The 23,295-nt window shown below is 46.4% G+C and overlaps 1 protein-coding gene and 1 pseudogene across 2 annotated transcripts in view; one reads left to right on the forward strand and one right to left on the reverse strand.

The window, feature by feature from the left end:
- Positions 1 to 4,151: 4,151 nt before the first annotated feature.
- Positions 4,152 to 4,317, reverse strand: LOC132588443 (thymosin beta-4-like; annotated as a pseudogene).
- Positions 4,318 to 17,646: 13,329 nt separating this feature from the next.
- Positions 17,647 to 23,295, forward strand: part of LOC132588474 (uncharacterized) — a 50,044-nt gene continuing 44,395 nt past the window's right edge. For both annotated transcript variants that reach the window (XM_060260868.1, XM_060260869.1), the window contains exon 1: positions 17,647 to 18,539. In XM_060260868.1, coding sequence (XP_060116851.1) covers positions 17,657 to 18,539 — 883 coding nt within the window. In that variant the 5' untranslated portion in view covers positions 17,647 to 17,656. The remainder of the gene's footprint in view (positions 18,540 to 23,295) is intronic.

Genomic DNA, 23,295 nt, shown 5'->3' on the forward strand with positions numbered 1-23,295 from the left:
CATTCTCCTTATTTATATGGTGCCACATGCCAACATTCATATTTGTTTCCAACATTCTTATTTTTGTGGGGGCAAAGGGAATGAAGATCAGTCCTCAGGGAAAAGTGCCTGGAGAGGATTCAAGAGGGCATTGGATAAACATCTGGAGCAGAAGTCCATAAGTGGCTGTTAGCCATAGAGTATTGTTGGAACTCTCTGTCTGGGGCAGTGATGCTCTGTATTCTTGGTGCTTGGGGCGGGGGCACAGTGGGAGGACTTCTAGTATCCTGGCCCCACTGGTGGACCTCCTGATGGCACCTGTTTTTTTTTTTACCACTGTGTGACACAGAGTGTTGGACTGGATGAGCCATTGGCCTGATCCAACATGACTTCTCTTATGTTCTTATGTTTCTTATGAGGTCCATCAGTGGCTATTAGCCACAGTGTATTGTTGGAACTTTCTGTCTGCAGCGGTGATGCTCTGTATTCTTGGTGCTTGGGGGTGGGGGGGAACAATGGGAGGACTTCTAGTGTCCTGGCCCAACTGATGGATCTCCTGGTGGCACTTGGTTTTTGGGGGGCCTCTGTGTGACACAGAGTGTTGGACTGGATGAGCTATTGGCCTGATCCAACATGGCTTCTCTTATGTTCTTATGTTTCTTATGAGGTCCATCAGTGGCTATTATCCACAGCATATTGTTGGAACTCTCTGTCTGGGGCAGTGATGCTCTGTATTCTTGGTGCATGGGGGGGCACAGTGGGAGGGCTTCTAGTGTCCTGGCCCCACTGGTGGACCTCCTGATGGCACTTGGTTTTTTGGGCCACTGTGTGACAGAATGTTGGACTGGATGGGCCACTGGCCTGATTCAACATGGCTTCTCATGTTCGAAGGAAGAGAAATGAAATGTAAATAACGTATGATATATTAAGAACAAAACGGGCCCTAACCTGGATAGCCCAGGCAAGCCCGATCTCAAGAGGTCTCGAAAGCTAAGCAGGGTCGACTCTGGCAAGTAGTTGGGCTGGAGACCTTCAAGGAATACCAGGATGGGGAGGCAGAGGCAGACTGTATCAAGCCTCTGAAAAATATCCTAGCCCCAGTAGGGGTCACCAGAAGTCACCATGACTTCTAGGCACACAAGTACACACACAAACCCCAAAAGAACAAAATGGAACATTGAAGGTCGAATTGCCAGATTGTGCCCAGCAAATCTGGCCCCCAAGCTGCGGATGTAGGTAGCTGTTCAGAAGCACAGGAAGCCCACACAGCACCACCCCCAGCAGCAGTCTGGAGCTGCACAGCTTCTTGCACTACCCATTGTCTGTTTTAAAATTAAAGCAGTTATCTTCTGCTCCGGAGGTGAACTTGCTCTGCTCCGGAGAAGGAAAAAGTTAAGAGGGCACATTGCCCCCAGGGTGACATCAGACGTGATCCTTGGAGGTCCACAAACAGATCTTCCTAGCACTTTGTCACAGGAAACAGGAAGCAACCTTGGAACCACAATTTGGAGGAGAGGATTTAACCCGATACTCCCAGAAGTGTTTTGCCTTTTCCTGCAGTGCAGTTTTGCTGATCAAATCTACCCCCATCCCATATTGTTGTTAGCACCAGTGTTCCCTCTAAGCTGAGTTAGCATGAACTAGCTCACAGATTTTTGGCCTCCGGCTCACACTCTTTTGTCTTAGCTCAGGAAAAATGGTCCCAGAGCAAACTAATTTATGTGGCATCTCCCAACTTTAATGCCAGTAGCTTACAAAGTAGAATTTTCAGGGGGGGTTGATTGAAAAAGCCCAGCAGGAATTCATTTGCATATTAGGCCACACCCTCTGACACCAAGCCAGCTGTAACTGTGTTCCTGTGTGTTCCAAGCTTTAAAAGTCATGTGCAATGGTTTATGACCTCTTAGAATCAGGTACCAAGTTCCTGTCCGGTCCCTTGCAAAGTATATAGCCGGGGTGGCCAAACTTGCTTAACATAAAAGCCACATACAAAAAACATAAGATGTTTGAAGGGGGGGAGAAAGAGAGAGAGGGAGAAAGCAACTTTAAATGCATTTTCCAAGTTGCTGGCTGGCTTGGTTTGGAGATGTGATTTAAAGAGACAAATACCTTCTCCAAATCGGGCTTCAAGTGCTGCACAATATGCGTAAAAGAGCCACACAGACAGCTGCACTGTCTAGCCCTAGGCACGGCTAACTTCTTGCACCCCCCTCCCCACACTGATAATGGCACCGAGTCACATGGGGGTGCCCAATTTGGTGCCCACAGAAGGCCAGTGCCCTAGGTAGTCAGGGCTAGAGGCAGGGCTAGAGGCAGGGCTGGCCCTGGAACCACATGTGATTCCTGAGCCACAGTTTGGCCACCCCTGAGCTTTGATAACTGAATGGAACCCCCACATTCAGAAGCAGTGTGCCCCTGGACTACTGTGGCGGAGAGAGGGAGCAATGGCCTCCTTGATTGAGAGGAGGAAAGCAAGGGTCCCCTTGTGGACTTCCTGGGGGTCTCCCTGGGAAACTGGAGAGTGAACCTTTGACCTAATCCAGCAAGACTCTTCATACAATGGGTGTTTTTACACTGACAATCACTGCATTGGAAACTCACCTTTTACATTACCTAACGTTCTCACAACTGTTTTGCATTGTTTCTGCCCAAAGCATCTACATTTGTTTCAGTGAGATGAGTTTTGGAGCTGCTGCTATGTTTTTCTCGACACTAGTTTTGATCCGGTCTTTTCTCTACAGGCGTTTCAAACTTGTATTGTAGAAGTTTTCACGCGTTTTAAAAGACTCCACCAAAAGGAAAAGGAAAATAAAGTGGAACAGTGGCAGGCAATTTGAAGACTCTAAAACTCTGGATCAAACTGAATGTAAAAACACTTGTAACTAGGTAGACAAGTAGATGGGGAAAGTTTGCTGTCCTTTGACCGACTTAGGGAGGAAAATTATGAGGCTAGAAATACTGGTAACGAACACAAGAGGCTAGAACACACGGGGGATGGAGTCTGGACAGTTTTTACAGAAGCTGACTTGGATTACGACACACAACATCTGTTACCACACCCTTGTTCTCGCCTTTGGCAAGAGTGGTGTTGCATCCTTCTAAATCAGACTTCCCCACCAAAGATCCAGTTTACCACATCTGATGTAATTTTTGCAGTTGAGCCTTTTTTTTTTTAAAAAAAAAAAGCTTTTTTAAGCTTTAAAAAGTACACAAAAGCTGGGTGGGAGGGCAAGAAACATTCTGAATTATTGCAACTCAATTTAACCCGTGTTGGAGGGATAATAGGTTTCTTTCCATATCATGCGTTGGTTGGCTCATGCAAGTCTCACACACACACACACACACACACCAGGTTTTAAAACATTTTATTTGCATATTAAAAATCATTAAAATAATTTGAACAACAATGAAAAAAAAGCACTCAGTTAATTGCATTTTACAACTCGCAAGACCATGGAACAGCTTTGTGTGTTACTAGATTAACTATAGTCAGGTCATTTCATAGAAAAAGAGGTACCGGAGCTCATTAGCATAACTCATTAGGTTTACTTCTTTGCATATGCACATCTCTCACATCACCAGAAGGTGTACTAAATTATATCAGCTCAGCATCTACCTCAAAATACTTCTTGAATTATAATGGTCATAATAAAACCTTACTCCCATCATACTTTCTCCTATGTAGCCACCAAGGCATGATGAAGATTTCCATCTGTCTGCTTGATAGGTTTTGATTAATTTCCCATTTTTTGTGGGGGGAAAAGAGTAGAAAGTTTATCAAATCTTAGAGTTCAGCAAAATTCTCACCAGGGTTTGAACAACGGAGCCCAGAAGCAAGTATTTGGGGCAGTGGGGATTGTAAGAAAGAAAGAGCACAATAAAGAAAGAGCACAATTAATGTTCCAGAGGTCCACTCCTGTGAGTTCGTGCCCCAAAATGAGGCCTTATGCACCCAGAATTTTTATTCAGGAAAATGTGAACTCTTTTGTGTCAAAGCTGGAAAGGCAGATGGGAAGGGCAACGCCTTTGTGCAGCATCAGTAGTTCTTTTGCAATTCTTTTGGGTTTGGGACGTAAAAGGGGCAGTGCTGCCCTTTAAACTTGACCCACCCTTTTTGCACCTTCCCAAGTGAAAAAAGCTAAAAGAAGTAAAATAAGAATCTCTGAGGAATGTACAGTGCATCATTTGGAAGGGCTTGATTTCCTTACAATTCACCCACTTGCTTCTCCTGTTCAATTGTTTCTTTTGAAGGCAGCGGGTTCTTCTCTTGCATTTGTCTTCTTGGACTTAGACTGATCAAATTTCTCAATTTCCAGCCGTACCTGGTTTGTTGGGCATATTTGCTGACGAATCAATGATGCTTTGCACACACAGACACAACTCCAATCTTTATGGAAGTTGCTCTGGATGATGGTATTGGTCAGGGCTGTTTTTTGGTAGAAAAAGCCTAATAGGGCCTCATTTGCATATTAAGCCACACACCCCTGACATCACCATTGTTTCACACAGGGCTTTGTTGTAGAAAAAGCCCGGCAGGAACCTATTCGCATATTGGGGTGGCCAAACTTGCTTAATGTAAGAACCACATAGAATCAATGTCAGATGTCTGAGAGCCTCAAGGCATGAACGTCAGATGTTTGAGGGAGGGAAGGAAGGAAGTGATGGATGGATGGATGGATGGATGAGGAGGGAGAGGTGGAAAGAAAGCAACCTTAACTTTAAATGCATTCCCCAAGCTGCCGACTGGCTTGGCTCAGAGAAGTGATTTAAAAAGACAAATGCCTTCTTCTCCACACTGGATGATGGGGGGGGGGGGCTATGAGAGCCACATAATACTTGAGAAAGAGCCACAAGCCACAGTTTGGCCACCCCTGCTCTAGAAGCTGAAGGTAACATAGAAACATAGAGCTGGAAGTTACCCCCAAAAGTCATCTAGTCCAACCCCCTGGGCAATGCAGGAAGTTCACAATGACCTCTTGGTAAAAAAAAAGGGGAGGGGGAAGGGAAAGAGCCATTAAGGGAATAAAGGATTGAAGGGGGACATTGTCTGGGAAAGACAAAGGACGGGAGGGTAGAGGGGAGCTGTTCTTTCAGCACCAGGACTGGCGAAAGACGCTAGACTGCAATCCAGGTGTCAAGGGCAGAGGCCACAATGCAATCAGGTCATTTAATCTTTTGAATGCCTTCCCTCCATTGGAAATAATGAAGGATAGGGGCACCTTCTTTTGAGGCTCATAGAACTGGACCCCCTGGTTCAATCCTTTTGAAACCTGGAGGGTATTTTGGGGAGAAGCACTGGCTGCTATGCTGAAAGTTTGTTGCCTCTACCTCAAAAAGCAGGGCCCCCAGAGCCCTAGATCAATTCTCCATTATACTCTATGGAAATCAATCTCCATAGGGTATAGTGGAGTGCCCACTCTCTGCTTCCTATCCTTTTACTCCATGACTCTTGAGCTTACTAAGAAACCTTTGATGAGTATAAATGGGCAGCGGAGAACGGTAAGCAGTGGGGTGGGATTGGGTAAAAATATGGAGCAGAGGTCCATCAGTGGCCACTGTGTGTGTGTGTGTATATATATATACAGAGTATTGGACTGGATGGCCATTGGCCTGATCCAACATGGCTTCTCTTATATTCATTGGACTCTGTCTTCACGGCATTTCACACTACTTCCCGACTCCAACTTCTAGGAACAAACTGTCGGACATTAATATTGGACTTTTTGTTTCGGGAGTAGTCTTTCTTTTGCAGTTTGTGTCACATTGTATTTTCTATGAACAATTTATTATATAATAATTGAATACAAATAATTGAATTTCTAAGGTTTTGAGGTTGATTTAACGTGAATGCCCACATGGCTTGTTCCTCCTGTCCCACCTGGGGACTGGCAACTCTCTTTGAGCATCAGACGTCTGAAAATGGGAGCCAAGAAAAGAAGCTCTGATCTAGAAAATGAGAAGAGAGCAGAGGATTTAACAAGTTTTGGGGTTGGAATTGAGAGCATCTTGGGAAATTCTGGAGTAAAGGAAAAGGTTGCTTTGAGAATGGGGTGAAAGGAAGGGTTGCTTTCATTAAGTAAAAAGGAGGACAGAAAAGGCTGAGAAATACCCCAAAATTGGCTGTCAGGATCACGAAAGTGATCAAGGAAGAGAAGGTTTGGGGAAACAGCCTGAATTATGGGGCGTGAATCCTGGGGAAACTTCATGATCAGAAAAGACAGGTTGGCATTCTTGGGCAAGGGAATGCAAGGATGGAGATTAATATGAGACAAGAGAATCGTAACATAGGAGGAACTAATGGTGATGCCAAGGGAGAAGATGTGATAGGATTCTCTCTAGGGTGGCTGGTCTCCCTGATGGGACCAGGTTCCTCAGGGTATACCCCCTGATGCCACCATTGTTTCAAACAGGGCTTCTTTTTGTACAAAAAGCCCAGCAGGAACTAATTTGCACATTAGGCCACACACCCTGATGCCACCATTGTTTCACATAGGGCTTTTTGTAGAAAAGTCCAGCAGGAACTCATTTGCATATTAGAATACACCCCCTGACAGCAAGCCAGCTGGAATTACATTCCTGTGCGTTCCTGCTAAAAAAAAACAAACCTGAAAGTTACCATGAGATCTCTATGCCACCCCTTTATTTAATTTAGATTAGTGAATATGACAAATCAAATTCTTGTCATTGGGAGGGGGGGCCATGGGAGGGGAAAACGGGGTATGGTGTATTTACCAGGAATGACAGTGGGGAAAAGAAGATAGTCGTACAAAAGGTAGTACATTATATAGCCATCATGAAGAATAAAGGGGTTATTTAGACTGGGTGAACTCAAGGCAAAAGACTAGACACAGTAGTGGTCAAACTTGCTTAAAGTAAGAGCCACATAAAATAAACATCAGATGTCTGAGAGCCACAAGACTGAACATCAGGTGTTTGAGGGAGGGAGGGAGGGAAGGAAGGAAAATAGATGGAATTGGGAAGTGAAAAGAAAGCAACTTTAACTTTAAATGCATTCTCTAAGCCACTGTTTCCCATTTGCAGGGTTGGGACCTGGTACTGGACCACAGAAGCCTCACTACTGGACCACAGAAGCCTGCCCCCAGCAAAGCATGACCTCTGCTCTGCTTCCTTCCTTCCACCATCTCTCTATTGTGCAGAGAAAAGCTAGCCTTGAAGACTGACACAGGATGCAAAGCCTGAGCTCTGTTTGGCTTCCTTCCTTCTCCCATCTCTGTGTTGTGCAGAGAGGAGCTGAGCTGCTTCTCCTTCCTTCTCCCCCTCTCCCAGTGTTTGAGAGAAAAGCTGGCGTCCATTGGCACTTTCGATCCACAAAGTGTTCTTCAAGGTATGAGCTTTCATGTGCCTTGCAGTACGTTCTTTTGGGGAGATTTCCCAGGAGACCTGAGTGCCAAAGAAGGGGTGTGTGCTTTTTTCAGCTGGGAGGGGTGGGGAGTGGGCATTCCAGTAGCTATTTTTTTTTACCAAACGACCCCTGGGCAGAATTGTTGCTGGCTGGGGTAATCTGATGGCGAGTAAGGCTTTTTTCCCCTTTGTCCCCCCCTTCTTTCTGTTTTTGTCTGCAAGGGATGCTCTGTCTGTATTCTTGGTGCTGGGGGTGGGGCGAAACAACAGTGGGAGGGCTTCTAGTGCCCTGGTCCCACTGGTGGACATTCTGGTGCTTTTTGGGCATTGTATGAGAGAATTTTGGACTGGATGGTCCACTGGTCTGATCCAACATGGCTTCTCTTATGTTCTTTATTTCCATGTCTTTCTTTTCTTTTCTTTTCTTTTTTCCTTTCCTTTCCTTTCCTTTCCTTCCATTTCATTCTTTCCCTTTCTTTCTTTCCTTCCATTTTTACTGGATGAAACTTTTCTGTTCATCATATTGTTGTTGCAGACATAGAAGCTCTGTCATTGAAAAATTGGCACTCCCAGTTGTAGCCAGCTGGCCTTTCTATGAGATTCCTGTGTGAGTGAGAGAGAGTCAGAGGTGTGGGGCAGAAAGAGATTATTGGAGATTACTGCTGTATATCTCAACAGCACTGGAAGTGATGGTACTATGAACTTGGCACCATTTTACTGGTCCTGCTTTTAACACCAAAATTAAACTCCTCCTGTAGATATTAATAAGGGTGAAAGAAGTTCACTAACTAAATATCTGTACAACAGGTTGCTTTTAAACACAGCCAGTAAAAAGCTGCAAGCCCCTCATAAATATCCTTTTTGGGATAACTGCAGAAAAGCTTGTATGAACGTCATATAACTTGAAATTAAGTACAATTCTCTGCTACCTTTCACAGCAATTTCCCAGTGTTTCAGCCAAGGAAAAATATGAAAAACAGGTGTCAAAAGATTTTCTTGAAACCAAGCAAGCTTGGTTGCAGCTTGAGGAAGGGTTCCAGTAGTAGCTGCTGAAGGAAGGGCCTACTAAATGTGTCAGCATATTTTGAGGTACAGCAGCTGCCAGGGCCCAGTGTGGGTGGTACACAGCACTGGCATTCCTGATGGCAATGGCAACAGCACTTCCAACTGCATACACTGGTCAGTGTTGTTGAGGAAGTGGTGTGTAGGTGGTGCAGGCAATTGAACATGGGCATTAGGAGTGCTTGCAAGCTGGAGAAGAACACAGAGGGGTGCATGCAGGTGTGAGGGTGGAAAGAAAGGACCCTGGGAATGTATGAAAAAGTTGCAGACCACCCACTTTCCACCCCCATTTTGGCTCAGCATGAGTTTCAGAGAGATTTTTCTGAAAATGAAGTTACCGTACTTCAGAAGAAGAGGCAGGTTTGGGGGAGTGCCCTGGAAGTGACATCACAGAAAAAGGTGGAGTTTTGGTTCCGTGTGCCCTGGCAGTGACGTCACTTGACCCTTGACCTGGAAGTGACACCACAGAAAATGACATAATTCCTGTCTCCCGGCTCCACCCTCAAAGTCTCCTGGCTCCATCCCCGAATTTTAGTGGACCACGAAGGAGAAGTGTAAAAATATCCAGGCCACGGGAAAGAAAAGTTTGAGAAACTCTGCTCTAAGCTTTTGACTGACTTGGAGAAGTGATTTAAATAGATATTTGAAAAAGGAAGGGAGGAAGGAGGGAAGCAGGGAAGGTAGGCAAGGAGGCAAATAGATGAAGGGAGGAGAGGAAGTGGAAAGGAAGCAACTTTAAATACCTTCTCCAAGCTGCTGGCTGGCTTGGTTTGGAAAAGTGATTTAAAGAGACTTTAAATGCCTTTTCCATGCTGGCTGACGGGGCAGTGGGGGCTTCGAGAGCCACAGAATTATGTGTGAAAGAGCCACATGTGGCTCACAAGTCACAGTTTATCCACCCCTGCTTCAGACCAGCATGTCTACCCACCTGGAACTATACACCCCCCCACACACACACGCACATATTTTGCCTCCTTGGCACAGTTGCCCATCTCTCGGTGGGGGCAGGGAATCCCCAGTTTGCAGTCCCTTTAAATGTGAGGGCCAGAACTTGCTTTGGAGTGCAATTATGCTTGTCACACCTTTGCTCCTGGACCCACCCCCAAACTCTCCTGGCCGCACCTCCAAAGTCCCCAGATATTTCTCGAATGGGACTTGGCAACCTTACTCCATGGTCACCCTCCCTCTAAAGCCCTGCCCTGCCATCTGGAGTTCATTAGACCTCCCCCCCTCATCCCAGGGGTGGCCAAACTGGCTTAACATAAGAGCCACACAGTATAATTGTCAGATGTTTGAGAGCCTCAAATCACGAATGTAGGTGCTTGAGAGCCGCAAGACAGGAAGGAAGGAAAAGTGAAAAGAAAGCAAATACATAGAGGAGGGGGGTGGAAAGAAAGCAACTTGAAAGGCATTCTCCAAGTTGCCAGCTGGCTTGGCAAAGTGATTTAAAGAGACAAATGCCTTCTCCAAGCTGATTGATGGGGCTTCAAGAGCCATACAATATGTGTGAACAGGGGCGGTGAGTGGGGTTCTGCCGCCCGAGACAGAACCCCGACGTGCACCCATTCCCTCACAAGGGGGGAAATTTTCGTGCGCACGCTTTGCACGCGCACAAACCAGGAATGATGTCACCCACAGGTGATGTCATCACATCTGTCAGGAGCACCATTTCCCCCCCCCTCCCTTCATTGCCCAGAAACAAACAGCGGCGCTTTCAAGCCTCGGCGTTCTCTGCAATTGGAAATGCAGAAGCCTGAAAGCCCCGTTGTTTCTGGGCGCTGAAGGGAGAGGGGAATTCCCCCTCCTCCCTTCAGCGCCCAGAAACAAACAACAGTGCTTTGAAGCCTTGGTGCTTTCAAGCCTCGACCTTCTCTGCAATCGGAGAACGCCGAAGCCTGAAAGTCCCGTAGTTTCTGGGCACTGCTAGAGGCAACCTCCTGCTCCGCCCCCCAAAAAGCTCCCTCGTGCAGGGAGGAGAGAGTGACGGGCGGCACACAACAGTGCTGCCGCACCACTGCTTTCCCCCTGCTGTTTTAGTGCGCTGGTCACTTTCAGGTTAAAAGTGGCAAAGTGGCACCTTCCAAAGACGCTGCTTGGCCACTTTGAACCTGAAAGCGACTGGCCCCGCTAAAACAGCGCGCTGAGCTGACTGCAGGGGGAAAGCGCTCCTCCAATCCTGCCTCCAAGGCATGGTCGGAGGAGCGCTCTGCGTGGATAAGGGGGCACCTGGTGGCGCCCCCAGGCGGGGTAGAGCCCGAGGCCATTGCCTACCCCGCCTACTCCCATGTGCCGGCCCTGTGTGTGAAAGAGCCACGTGTGGCACCCCTGCTCCAGCCTGATCCCAAAAGGCGGAATAAAAAGATTTCCTTGATGGGCATTTCCACTCCATTCCTTCCCAGCTGCTGAGCTCTGTCCTGCCACCAAAGCCCTGGGCCAGAGGGGGCGCCCCCCCCCGCTCCATAGAGCAGTCCCAATTTGCTTCGGAAAACCTCTCGAAAGTGGGTTTTGCTGCTTCCCCCAGCAAAAGCCCGTCGGGAAGCACCTCCCAAATTGGCTCGGAGGCGCATGACTTGGTGCGAGAGCGTGAAAACAAAGAAACGGGACTGGGTGGGCGCGCAATAGAGAGAAGCACACTTTTTGGGAGGCCACCGAAAAGCTGGCCCTGCTTCTCCCTCCTGCACAGAGGGCAGCAGGCCAGTTCCGCAGCCGGGGGAAGAGGAGGAAGGACCTGCAGGAAGCTGACTCGCTCACGCATAGGCGTAAAGTATGGGGCTCCCGCCACCCCAAAATTTTTTCCCTGGGGGCTAAGCCCCCGCTGCGAATACTCCTTTGAAATTATCTCCTTCAAAGGCATGTGAAGCGGTAAAGCAGCTATTCCCTCTGTATTTTTTTCCTCTGGCTGCCAAGAAGGAAGTCATTCCTCAGAGACTCTTTGTACCTTCCTCACAAATGCTAATTGAGCTATAAGCATCTCCCCAGGAAACACATATGTGTGAATCTTTGTCTCTGGGAAAAGCTGTTTCAACCTGAGCAGTCAAGTGGGTGGGGAAAGAGAACTTTGATAAGGCAACAGGGGTGGAGTCCACTTATCAGTAGGGAAAGATCTATGAAGAAAAGGTGCTTTTCTATCCTTTCATCTGGCCTGTCTAGAGGTCTGAAGGAGGACAATTGACATTGCAAAGGTAAGTTTTCTGCAAAAAAATTTGCTGTATCTTAAAAAAAATCATGTCAGAGAAATATTTGTGTCTGTGTGTAACCCCAGAAACTCTAGTGTCTGAAACAATATCAAAAGGTAAGAAGACACTGTGAATCATAGAATCATAGAGTTGGAAGGTACCTCTAGGGTCATCCAGTCCAACCCCCTGCACAATGCAGGAAACTCACAAACACCTCCCCCCTGAAGGGGCTATATGCAACACTTTGTTGGTGTTAAAGGTGCTACTGGGCTCCAACTCAGTTCTCACATTTGTTGACTGTCTGCTTTATCATCTGTACTAGAACCTGAGTCTGGCAGATCCCACTCTGAAGCCCTAACTTGTATGTCCCCCACCCCACCCAACCTCAAGGGGAGCTGACCTGTGCCATCTCTTTGGATAGCAGCTGTAATTCTAAGAGATCTCCAGGCCTCACCTGGAGATTGGCAACAGGCAGGGGACACTCGCCTAGAGGCCTTTAGTGGTACCTTTCAAGGTTGCTGGGAAATTCACAAGGGATCACCATAGGCCTCTGAAGGAAAGGCATTTCCTACTGGGGAAACACTGTTGCCAATCTCAAGGTGAGGGCTGGAGATCACTCAGAATTACAACTGCTATCCAAATAGATGGCAGAGATCAGCTTCCCTTGAAGTGGGGGGCGGGGATGGAATGCCTTCACTTGGGTGGGTGGGAAGACAGCATGGGAAAGGCAGCTGACTGGGTGATTTTGGACCAGGCATAGACTTCCAGCCTAACCTGCCTCTCAGGGTTGTTGTTCAAATCACATAGGGGGGGAGGAGAATGATGCAAACTGCTTTGCCCCCCCCCATTAGTGCAAGCTGCAAAGTAACATTGTATTGTAATATGTGAGCAATTGCCTTTAGCAGGATTCCAAAGCTAAAAGAAAGCAGCCAGTGCAAGCTGAACGAAACACAGAACTGAACCTAGGACCTGTGTAGCCGCCGTACCTGTCACTTCGGTCTGCTACCCATAGGAGGAATCTATACAAGCATGGTACTGTCTATGCCTTTCAAGCAAAGGAGAACTGAGACAGTGGACTGTAAAGTACTACCTTACAAGAGTGGTGTGAAATAACATTCTTATTTTGAAAGTACTACCTTACAAGAATGGTGTGAAATAACTTTTTGATTTTTCTATGGACATTTAATGAATTTTGGTTTGTGATGATAATAATATAATTGCATCATTATGAAAGAAATTGTTTAAGCATGTATCTGCATCATAAAAATGCAGTGGTTTATTTCTAGTGTTTGCTAAGCAGTACACTGCATTTTCCAGTTTGCCCAATCCCCAGTTGGGGGCAGGGGATCCTCCAGTTCGGAGGGCCCCCCCTGCTTCAGGGTCATCAAAAAACAGTGTGGGGGAGGGAAATGTCTGCTGGACACTGCATTATTCCCTATGGAGATCGATTCCCGTAGGGTATAATGGTGAATTGATCTGTGGGTGTGTGGAGCTCTGGAGGGGCTGTTTTTTGAGGTAGAGGCACCAAATTTTCAGGATAGCATCCAGTGCCTCGCCTCAAAACAACCCCCAAGGTTTCAAAAAGTTTGGACTGTGGAGTCCAGTTCTATGAGCCCCCCCAAAAGGTGCCCCTATCCATAATTTCCAATGGAGGGAAGGCACTGAAAGGTGTGCAGTCCCTTTAAATGTGAAGGCCAGAACTCCCTTTGGAGCTCAATTGTGCTTGTCACAACCTTGCTTCTGGTTCCATCACAATGTCTTCTGGCTCCACTCCAAAGTCTCCTGGTTCCACCCCCAAAGTCCCCAGATATTTCCTGAACTGGATTTGGCAACCCTACCTAGGTAGCTACAACTAAAATGAACTGGTTCCTTAGCATATAACAATGTTATTATGGCTTACTTTACATGCTGGTTTTTTGAATAAAAAGTTATAAAACACTTTGACATCTTTGAAATGCTATTATAGCAGTTTAGAAGCTGCAGGGATTACACGATTAACACAGCACCTGCAAGTGAACGTCCAGGGAAACTTATAAAATGTTCCCCTAAAGCTTTTCTGGATTGCCTTTTACTGTCAAATTTGTGACCATTGGTTTGTCCTATGCACATGATACGTATATCTGCAGATCTTAAAGTGACTATTCTAAAAGTGAAGTTCAAAAACAGGACACAGCAAGAGACCTCTGGGATACCACTATAAATACTGGCAAACTCCCACCTTTTCCTGTATTGGCCCAGTCCATGGGCATTGTTGGGGGGGGGGCTGCTCCCTAAATTCATGGGGAGGGAGCTTCTCTATAAATTCATAGGTAGTGATAATGGAGGCCTCTCCCTGTGATGTCACTGGCTCCTCCCTATGATGTCACGGGATCAAATGCCTGTGGCTGGGCCCACCTTCCCCCTGAAATTGAAAAGTCTAGCCCCTGTGCTCACGCCCACCCCGGGGAACAGCAGCAGCAGCAGAGGCCCCTGGCCCGGCGCCTCCTTTCGTTTTCCTGCTGCTTCTGCTTGGAGACGCCTGTGGGGGGAAGCAGCCGCTGAAGCTGCAGTTCCAAAGCCCGAGTTTCCTCTTTTCCCGGCGCGAAAAGAGAAGAGGCTGCAGGGGCTGGCTCTGTCCGCTTTCCCCGGAGCTGGGGCCGCTGTGCAGGGCAGCACGAGGGGCTCCGGGTCGCCGCCCCCCACCCGCGAGGTAAGAGGGGCGCGCTCCTGACGCACCATTGAGTCGTTGTTGCCTTGGCTCTCTGGCGGCTGGCTTCCATCTCTTGCGCCTTTGGGGCAGAAGGGAGCTGGCTGCCGGATTCTCCCCCCCTTCCCTCCAATCCTTGGTGGCTATGTATTTATTAATTCATTTATTTGGTGGGTTTATAGTCCACCTTTTCCCCAAATGGGCTCAGGGCGGATTACAACATAATAGAACAATTAAAAATAATAATAAAAACCCAACAATAAAGCGATTCAAACTAATAGATAAAAACAGCGTGGATGTTGTAAGCATATTTTACAAATTAGGACACAGATATCATAGGTGTTCTAGGGTTTCCGGGTCCAATTCAAGAAATAACTGGGGACTTTGGGAGTGGAGCCGGGAGACTTTGGGGGTGTAGCCAGGAGCAAAGTTGTGAGAAGAATAATTGAACTCCAAAGGGAGTTCTGGCCATCACACTGAAAGGGACTAGCCTTTTAAATACCTTCCCGCCATTGGAAACAATGAAGGATAGGGGCACCTTCCTTAGGGGCTCGTAGAATTGGACTTCATGGTTCCATCTTTCTGAAGCTTGGAGGGGTTTTTGAGGAGAGGCATCGGATGCTATGATACAAATTCTGTGCCTCTACCTCAAAAAACAGGCTCCCCAGAGCCCTGGATACCCACAGATCAATTCTCTATTATACCCTATGGGAATCTGTCTCCATAGGGAATAAGAGAGTGGCCAGAAGGCAGTTTCCTTCCCGCTTTGTGATGACCCTGAAGCGGGGGCGGGGAGGGGGAGGGCCTCCAAACCAGGGTTTCTCCTGCCCTCAACTGGGGATTGGCAACCCTATTGACAGCGGGGGGATTTGCTTACCTGAGTGGGGAGGGAAGGGAGGAGGGGCTGGTAGGTTTCTTGGGGTAAGGGAAGTGGGGAAACTACTATCCAGTGTTCCCTCTAAGGGGAGTTAGTGTGAGCAAGGTTAGAACTAGGGATGGAGGGTTTAGGGTTGCCAGATCCAGGTTGGAAAAGCCCTGGAGATTTGGGGACGGCGGAGCCTGGGGAGGACAGGGACTTCCGTGGGGCACAGTCACACGGCTCTGGAGTCCAGGCTCCAATAGCTGTAATTCCAGGGGATCCCCAGGTCCCACCTGGAGGCTGGCATCCCTGCCAGAGCCAGGTGGGACAGCCCTGTTGCTCTAAAGTTAGAGTCCAGTGGCACCTAAAAGACCAACAAAGTTTTATTCAGGATATGAGCTTTCATGTGTCAAGCTCACTTCTTCAGATACATCCATCTGTCCATCCATACAGGGCTTTTGTTGTTGTTGCTGCTGCTGATATTGGATTGATACCCCGCCCTACACTCTGAATCTCAGAGTCTCGGAGTGGTCACAATCTCCTTTACTTTCCTTCCCCCCACAACAGACACCCTGTGAGGTGGGTGGGGCTGAGAGAGCTCTCCCAGAAGCTGCCCTTTCAAGGACAACATAGCCAGAACTATGACTGACCCAAGTCCATTCCAGCAGCTGCAAGAAGAGCAGGAACACAGTTCAGACTGGTTTGGCGTCAGATGCAAATGAATCCCTGCTGGGCTTTTTCTACAGAAAAGCCCTGTGTGGAACAATGGTGTTGTGAGGGGGTGTGGCCTAATATGCGTATGAGTTCCTGTTGGTTTTTTTCTGCAGAAAAAGCCCTGCAGATACATATATGTCTGAAGAAGTATGCATGAGTTCCTGCTGGGCTTTTTCTACAAAATGTTTCAAGTTTATTCAAATTTAACAACCCCATAAGGCATGGCCATACAGTGTAAAACCCAAAGTGATGAGTTTAAAAGCCCAGTGAAACAAAACTTTGCCACATCTACAACATGGCTTTCGGAGAGGCTACCCAGAAGTAATCTTAGGAATAGCTGAGTACTTTAATACCCATTTTCTAAGAAATCTCAACAAACCTAAAACAGCCTGGGGAGGTATTTTTGATTGGGGAAATGGCAGGGGGAGGAGTTAATTTCCCCCCACATTACTATGACTCCAGACTTCCCCACCCTGCCACTTTCTTTTGGGGGGTGGTGGTGGGGTGGTGGTTAATGGCATGTCAGATCCTTCGTGTGTCACAGGCCTTGGCCCAGAGACCAGTGTTGCTAAAGAGGCACACTGCAATTGCGCTTTGGGAGTGTGAGTCAGAGCTTTGACTGGAAATGGGATCCAAGACTGGAGAGCATGCCATAGTCATGGCTTGGCATCCTCTTCAAATCATACAAAGCGTTCTCCCAAAAATAACTAGAAGGAAACTTTGATATCTTCCGTGCTCTGGATTAATGCTGAATCAAAGTATTAAAGCAGGGGTGTCGAACATGCGGCCTGGGGGCTGAATCAGGCCCTTGGAGGGCTCCAATCAGGCCCCCGAGCAACTGACTGTCATCTCCTTCCTTCTCCCTCTCTCTTGCTTCCTTCTGCATCACAGCTTGCTTTGCAAGGCTTGCTCATTTGCATGGCAGAGTTACTAAGCCAAGCCTCTCTTCCTTCTATTGGCTGAGGCTCCTCCCCATCCTGGTCTCCTGGAGAGGGAGGGAAAGAGCCAGAGCTTCCTTTGCCCAGTTTCCTGGACCCCAGGGGAGAGATACAAAGAAAGCACCTTTAAGACCAATGAGTGCTAATGTTTTAAGCATGTTTTATTTTAAGCTTTTTTTAAAAAAAAAATCTTTAATTGTGTTTGTGTCCTTTATAAAGTTTATATCTCTGCTACCTAGGTACACATACGGCCTGGCCCGACATGGCTTGGCCCAAAAAGGTCTCATTTATGTCAGATCTGGCCCCCATAACAAATTAGTTCAACACCCCTGTGTTGAAGTGTGAGCTGCAGATTTCGCATCTGTCTTGCATCATGTGTTTGTGTATCGGTTTGGGACAAGCTGGGTTTTCAGGTAGCCGGCTCGAGGTTGACTCAGCCTTCCATCCTTCCGAGGTCGGTAAAATGAGGACCCAGCTTATTGGGGGGAAAGTGTAGATGACTGGGGAAGGCAATGGCAAAACCACCCCGTAAAAAGTCTGCTGTGAAAACGTTGTGAAACGTTTCCTTTCCTTGGGACAATTACTTCACGATTGTCTCCTTTTATTGTTTTTTCTCCCCCTGTCCCAAGGCCAAGATCTGGGCAAGTCCTATGAACCGTTACTGCCGCACCACCTTGGTATGTCCGATTCCAGATGAGCAACGCGTCCCGTCCTCTCTGTCTTGGATCCAAAAAGTCTGCACCCTCTATTGGCTGTGATGTAGCACTACTGAACAGAGACCCTTCTGCTGCCAGATCTGGAGATCTTCTGCCCCATCTTACGCAATTCCCTGCATGAGCGAGCTTCTGTCTGTCAGCTCCCTAGGAATCTTTTAGTCTCCATGGTCATGGGTCCCGTCCAGCTAACAACAGCTCTATGGTTTGTGTCTGTGGTGCTCTGTGAGGCAGCCTCCCAGAATTCCATCAAGAATCCGAAGGAACAGAAGACGAAGCATTTGCTCCTGATCAGTGAGGTCAACGCGGATAACCCGGGGGATGACAACTCAGAATATGTGGAGTTGTATCACACTAGTGGCAGGCAGGCCCTTCTTGACGGCTACCACTTGGTTTTCTACAATGGCAATGGCAACGTGGCCTACAGAGTGAAGGACCTCAAGGGCTTTTCCACCGATAGCTACGGGTTCTTTCTCGTCGGGTCCTCCATGGTCAAGCCCCGGCCATCGGTGATCCTGCCCAAGAACACGATCCAGAACGGGCCGGATGCAATTGCTGTGTATTTTGGGGGCGGACCCTTTGATGAAAACATGAGGGTCACCAACAAGAGCCTGGTGGATGCCTTGGTCCATAAGTCGAAAGTCAATGACCGAGCGGATGACTTGGTCCATATTCTGACTCCGGGCATAGAGCCTTACTTGGAAGACCCGCTCTTCAGGACCACGGATGAGTCCCTGGAGAGATGCCAAGGGAGAGATTCGCACTGGTTTTTCCAAGTGGCCACACCGACCCCTGGTTCGGATAACCACTGTGTGCCTTTTGCACAGCTGAATGCGTCCACCGTGCTGATCAGTGAGGTCAATGTGGTGTCTGCTCCCGGGGAGTTTGAGTTTGTGGAGCTACAAGGGCCTTCGTCCACTGAACTCAAGGACCTGGTCCTGGTCCTGATTGAAGGGAGTTCCCAGAAGATCTGCTTTGCCATGGCGGTGTCCGGCAGAACTTCTCCAGATGGGCTTCTTCTCATTGGTCCATGGGAAGCTGAAACCCAAGGTAGGACTAAGCTGCTGTCCAGTGTGCCCTGTAAGGTATGGAGTCTTGTGAGCAAAAATTCTACTTTAGTGTGCAACTGAAATGAAAGTTGTGATCTACTGGCATTAAAGTTGTGAGCTACTGCATAAATTAGTTTGCTCTAGGGCCATTTTTCCTGAGCTGAGACAAAAATCCGTGAGCTGGAGGCTAAAAAATTGCGAGCTAGCTCACACTAACTCAGCTTAGAGGGAACACTGGCCCATGGTCTTGGGTCTGAAGAGGTGGTCTGTGATTGGTGTGTTGGGCTGTTGTTGAATCCCTGCTTGACTGAGAACATGCTGAGTGACCTTGAACCAGTTGTGCTCTCTCTGTCTCTCTCTGTCTTTGTCTCTGTCTGTCTCTCTCTCTCTCTGTCTCCTGGCATAGACTGGCATAGAGCCTTACTTGGAAGGCCGACTCTTCAGGACCTTGGATGAGTCTCTAAAGAGATGCCAAGCGAGGGTACCTCTGTCTCTCTCTCCCCCTAATCTATCTTGCAGGACTGTTGTGAGCAGGGGTCGTTTTGTAGAAAAATAGGTGGCGGAGCTCCTTAGCATATTAGCATGTGCTGCCCCCACCCTCAGCCAAAAGCAATCCAATGCAAGAAAGGGGAGCCTGGGCAAGCAAGGCCTGCTTGGGCTGGCTCAAGATCCAGACAGCTCAAGCAGGCCTCACTCTCCTGGGGCTCTCCTGGCCCGCCCGCCCCCAGTCAAAAGGCCAGCAAGCCACCCGCTGCCCAAAATCACATCAGAAGTGGAGAAAGGGTGGGGGCGTGGGCTTCTCCAGGGGTTAATGAGGGCTGCTGGGGGTGTGGCAAAGCCCCTGGTGGGTGGCTGGCTGACCACTCTCCTAATCCAGGGATTGTTATGCAGCTGCACCTACTACTCAGTGGACAAGGTAAGTGGGAAGGAAGAGGGGGAACCCTCGGAAAGGTTCAGGAGCTGTGCTTCTGTGAGCTCCTGCTGAATCTGAGACCTGGTTGTGAGGATAAAATGGTGGTGGGAAGAGGAGAACTAGGCCTGGCACCTTGAGCTCCATAGAGGGGGGCAGGATAAAAACATGGAATGGATGGGTTGATTGGCAGCTTTTCAGGAGCATAGTATAGTGCCCAAACACATCAGCTTCACCTTTCATGGATGTGAACAGCATCAGTGGAAGAGAAGTCCATCCACGGCGACTAGCCATGGGGAGTGAAAGAAACCTCCATATTCAGATGCAGTCAACCTGTGAATCCCAGAGCTAGGAGGCAGCATCAGAGGAGGGCACTGGCCTCTATACAGCCTCGTGGCACAGAGTGTTAAAGCTGCAGTACTGCAGTCTGAACTCTGCTCACGACTTGAGTTCGATCCCAGCAGAAGCTGGTTTCATGTAGCCGGCTCAGATTGACTCAGCCTTCCATCCTTCCAAGGTCGGTAAAATGAGTCCCCAGCTTGCTGGGGGGAAAGTGTAGATGACTGGGGAAGGCAATGGCAAACCACCCCGTAAAAAGTCTGCCATGAAAACTCTGTGAAAGCAACGTCACCCCAGAGTCGGAAACGACTGGTGCTTGCACAGGGGACTACCTTTACCTTTTTTACTGGCCTCTGTGCTCTGTTGGCCTTCCAAGGATAATTGGTTGCCGCTGTGTGAAACAAAAGGCTGGACTGGATGGTCTGATGTGGCAGCGCTCTTTGTATGTTCGTCATTGCCAGCAATAATAGATGGGGAAGATCAGGTTGTCTTGTCCTCATATTTTGCAGAGAAATGTGTTGATTTAAACACATGGCAGCGTGCCACTTCCTGTTGCAAGCAGTCTGTTATTTTGTAGCTTGGAAGCTATCTCCAGGCTCAGAATCTTGGACGAAGTGTGCTTGGGCATAAAAGCACATACCTTGAATCAACTTATTGGTAAAGGTGCCACTGGATTCCAAATTTGTTCTACAGACTATCCCATGCAAGGTAGTCCTGAGAAGCAAAGGAAGCTGTTTCTGACCCCAGCTGTTTCTGACCCCAGGCTCTTTTTTGTAAGCTCTCAGAGGATTGGCTACATCAGGGGTGTGTGGCCTAATATGCAAAGGAGCTCCTGCTAGAATTCCACCCCTAGTCGCATGACTGAATTGCACCAAATTCAGCACTGCTGGCCTTGTAGCTAAGGGTTGCCAGGTCTGACTCAGGAAATATCTGGGGGCTTTTAGGGTGGAGCCGGGAGCAAGGTTGTGATAGGCACGATTAAATTCCAAAGGGCGTTTTGCCCATCACATTTAAAGGAACCACACCCCTTTAAAATGCCTTCCATCTCAAAAATTACAGACCAATTTCATTACTCAACAATGACTATAAAATATTTGCTAGGATACTAGCAGAACAACTCAAACGGCATTTAAATACCTTTATTCAGGAACAGCAAGCAGGTTTTCTCCCCAGAAGGCAAATAAGAGACAATATTAGAACAGTAACAGACATTGTAGAATATTACGAAAAGCATCCTGAAAAAGAGGTAGCATTTTTTTTTGCTGATGCGGAGAAAGCTTTTGACAATCTTAATTGGGACTTTATGTTTGTGGTGATGGAGAAATTGAAATTGGGAAATGATTTTATAAGAATGGTTAAGGCAATTTATACAGAACAAAAAGCTAAACTTTGTGTGAATGCAGATTTGACAGAACAAATGATCGTTAGTAAAGGTACAAGACAAGGTTGCCCTCTATCCCCGTTGCTATTTATAATGACTCTGGAGATTTTGTTGATGCAAATCAAAGAAGTTACTAAAATAGAGGGGTTGAAAGTGAAAAGTTTTTCTTATAAATATAGACATTTGCAGATGATGTGATGTTTATTAATGAAAATCCATTATAGGTGATGCCATTGTTGTTAAGTAAAATTAAAGAGTATGGAGAATTGGCAGGTTTCTAAATAAAGAAAGAAAAATTGAAAATTTGAAGCAAGAATCTGTCATTGAGCAAACAGAAAGCACTACAAAGCATAACTGGGTGTGAAGTCACCTCAAAAGTGAAATATCTAGGTGTAGAGATTACGATGAGAAATATTGATCTGTACAAGAACAATTATGAAAAGCTTTGGCGTAAAATTGAAGGAGATTTGTTAAAGTGGAATAAGTTGAATTTGTCTATGCTGGGTAGGATCTCTGCAATCAAAATGAATGTTCTACCGAAAATTATGTTTCTCTTTCAAACAATTCCAGTAGTGAAAGACATTAAACAATCTAATTATTGGGGGGGAAAAAGATTTCAGAATTTGTATGGGCGGGCAAAAAACCAAGAATCAAAATGAAAATTCTGATGGATGTGAAAGAAAGGGGTGGTTTCCAGTTGCCTGATTTCAAGTTATACCATGATGCAGTTTGTTTGGTATGGATTAAGGACTTTGCTTAATAAGAAATTATTGGCATTAGAAGGCCATGGGAATGTCTTTGGTTGGCATGCTTATATATATTATGGGAAGGAGAAGATGGATGGATTTTTCTCACATCATTACATAAGAAGAAACTTGCTGAATACTTGGAAAAAATATAACAAATATCACCATATGAGAGAAAGCCATTATGGATTGTGCCAACAGAAAGTTGTCTTCAGATCCTCAGCAAGATAAATGGTTATCATACAAACAACTGCTAAAAATACAGGGAGGCAGGGTGGAACTAAAACCAGTGGAAGAATTGCAGGACAAACTCAATTGGTATCAATTGCAACAAATTAAAAGTTTGGTAGAGCAAGATATTAGAAATACAGGAATAAGACAAGAGCAAACAGAACTGGAAAAAGTGCTGTTAAGCGAAATGAAAAACTGATTTCAAAGGTTTATAAGTTACTATTGAAATGGCCTACAGAAGATGAAATAGTGAAACCTCAAATGATAAAATGGGCAATAAATATGAACAAAGAAATTCAAATGGAGACATGGGAACACCTATGGAAGAACTCTGTGAAAATATCGACGTGTTACAATATAAGAATTGTTTTAAAATGTTGTACAAATGGTATATGACACCTTAGAAACCAGCAAAAATTAACAATCAAATGTCAGATAGGTGTTGGAAATGTAAAAAACATGAAGGTTCTTTCTACCATATGTGGTGGACTTGTGATAAAGCGAAACAGTTTTGGCAAATGAATCAACAAGAGACCTAGAAAATTTTGGGCTATGATATTAAAAGAGTACCAGATACCTTTCTGGTAGGATTACAAATGGAAAGTTTTCCAAAACAAGATAGGACATTGTTGTGGTACTTGCTTTCAAATGCAAGGACACTATATGTGCAAATGTGGAAGCAAGATAGAATACCAGAGAAATGGGACTGGATCTTAAAAGTGTTACACTGAAGTGAAATGGATAAACTTATTAGAATCTTAAAAGACTGTAGTTCAGAAGAATTTAAGGATGATTGGAAGAAATTTCAAGAATATGTTGAAAAACAATGGAAAGTTAAGAGACACTTAGTGGTATTTGATAATAGTACCTGAACTCTTAATGGGAAGATAAAGTAGATAATATGGTTTCTGATTTGATATGTAAGGGTGATTAGATTATGAAAAAAATAGAAGTTTAATTTCAATAATTGTAAGTGCATAGTCTTGGTTTATTCTGTGTTAGATGTATAATAATAATAATAATAATAATGTTTTTATTTATACCCCACCCTCCTCGCCAAGGCAGGCTCAGTGAAGATTCTATAATTGTGAATATTACCTTTCTTTCTGTTTTAAGTAGTTAAGCACCGACGGAAGTCAAGAAATTGAGG

The sequence above is a fragment of the Heteronotia binoei genome, chromosome 20, assembly GCF_032191835.1.
Source record: "Heteronotia binoei isolate CCM8104 ecotype False Entrance Well chromosome 20, APGP_CSIRO_Hbin_v1, whole genome shotgun sequence".
Taxonomy (NCBI): Eukaryota; Metazoa; Chordata; class Lepidosauria; order Squamata; family Gekkonidae; genus Heteronotia; species Heteronotia binoei.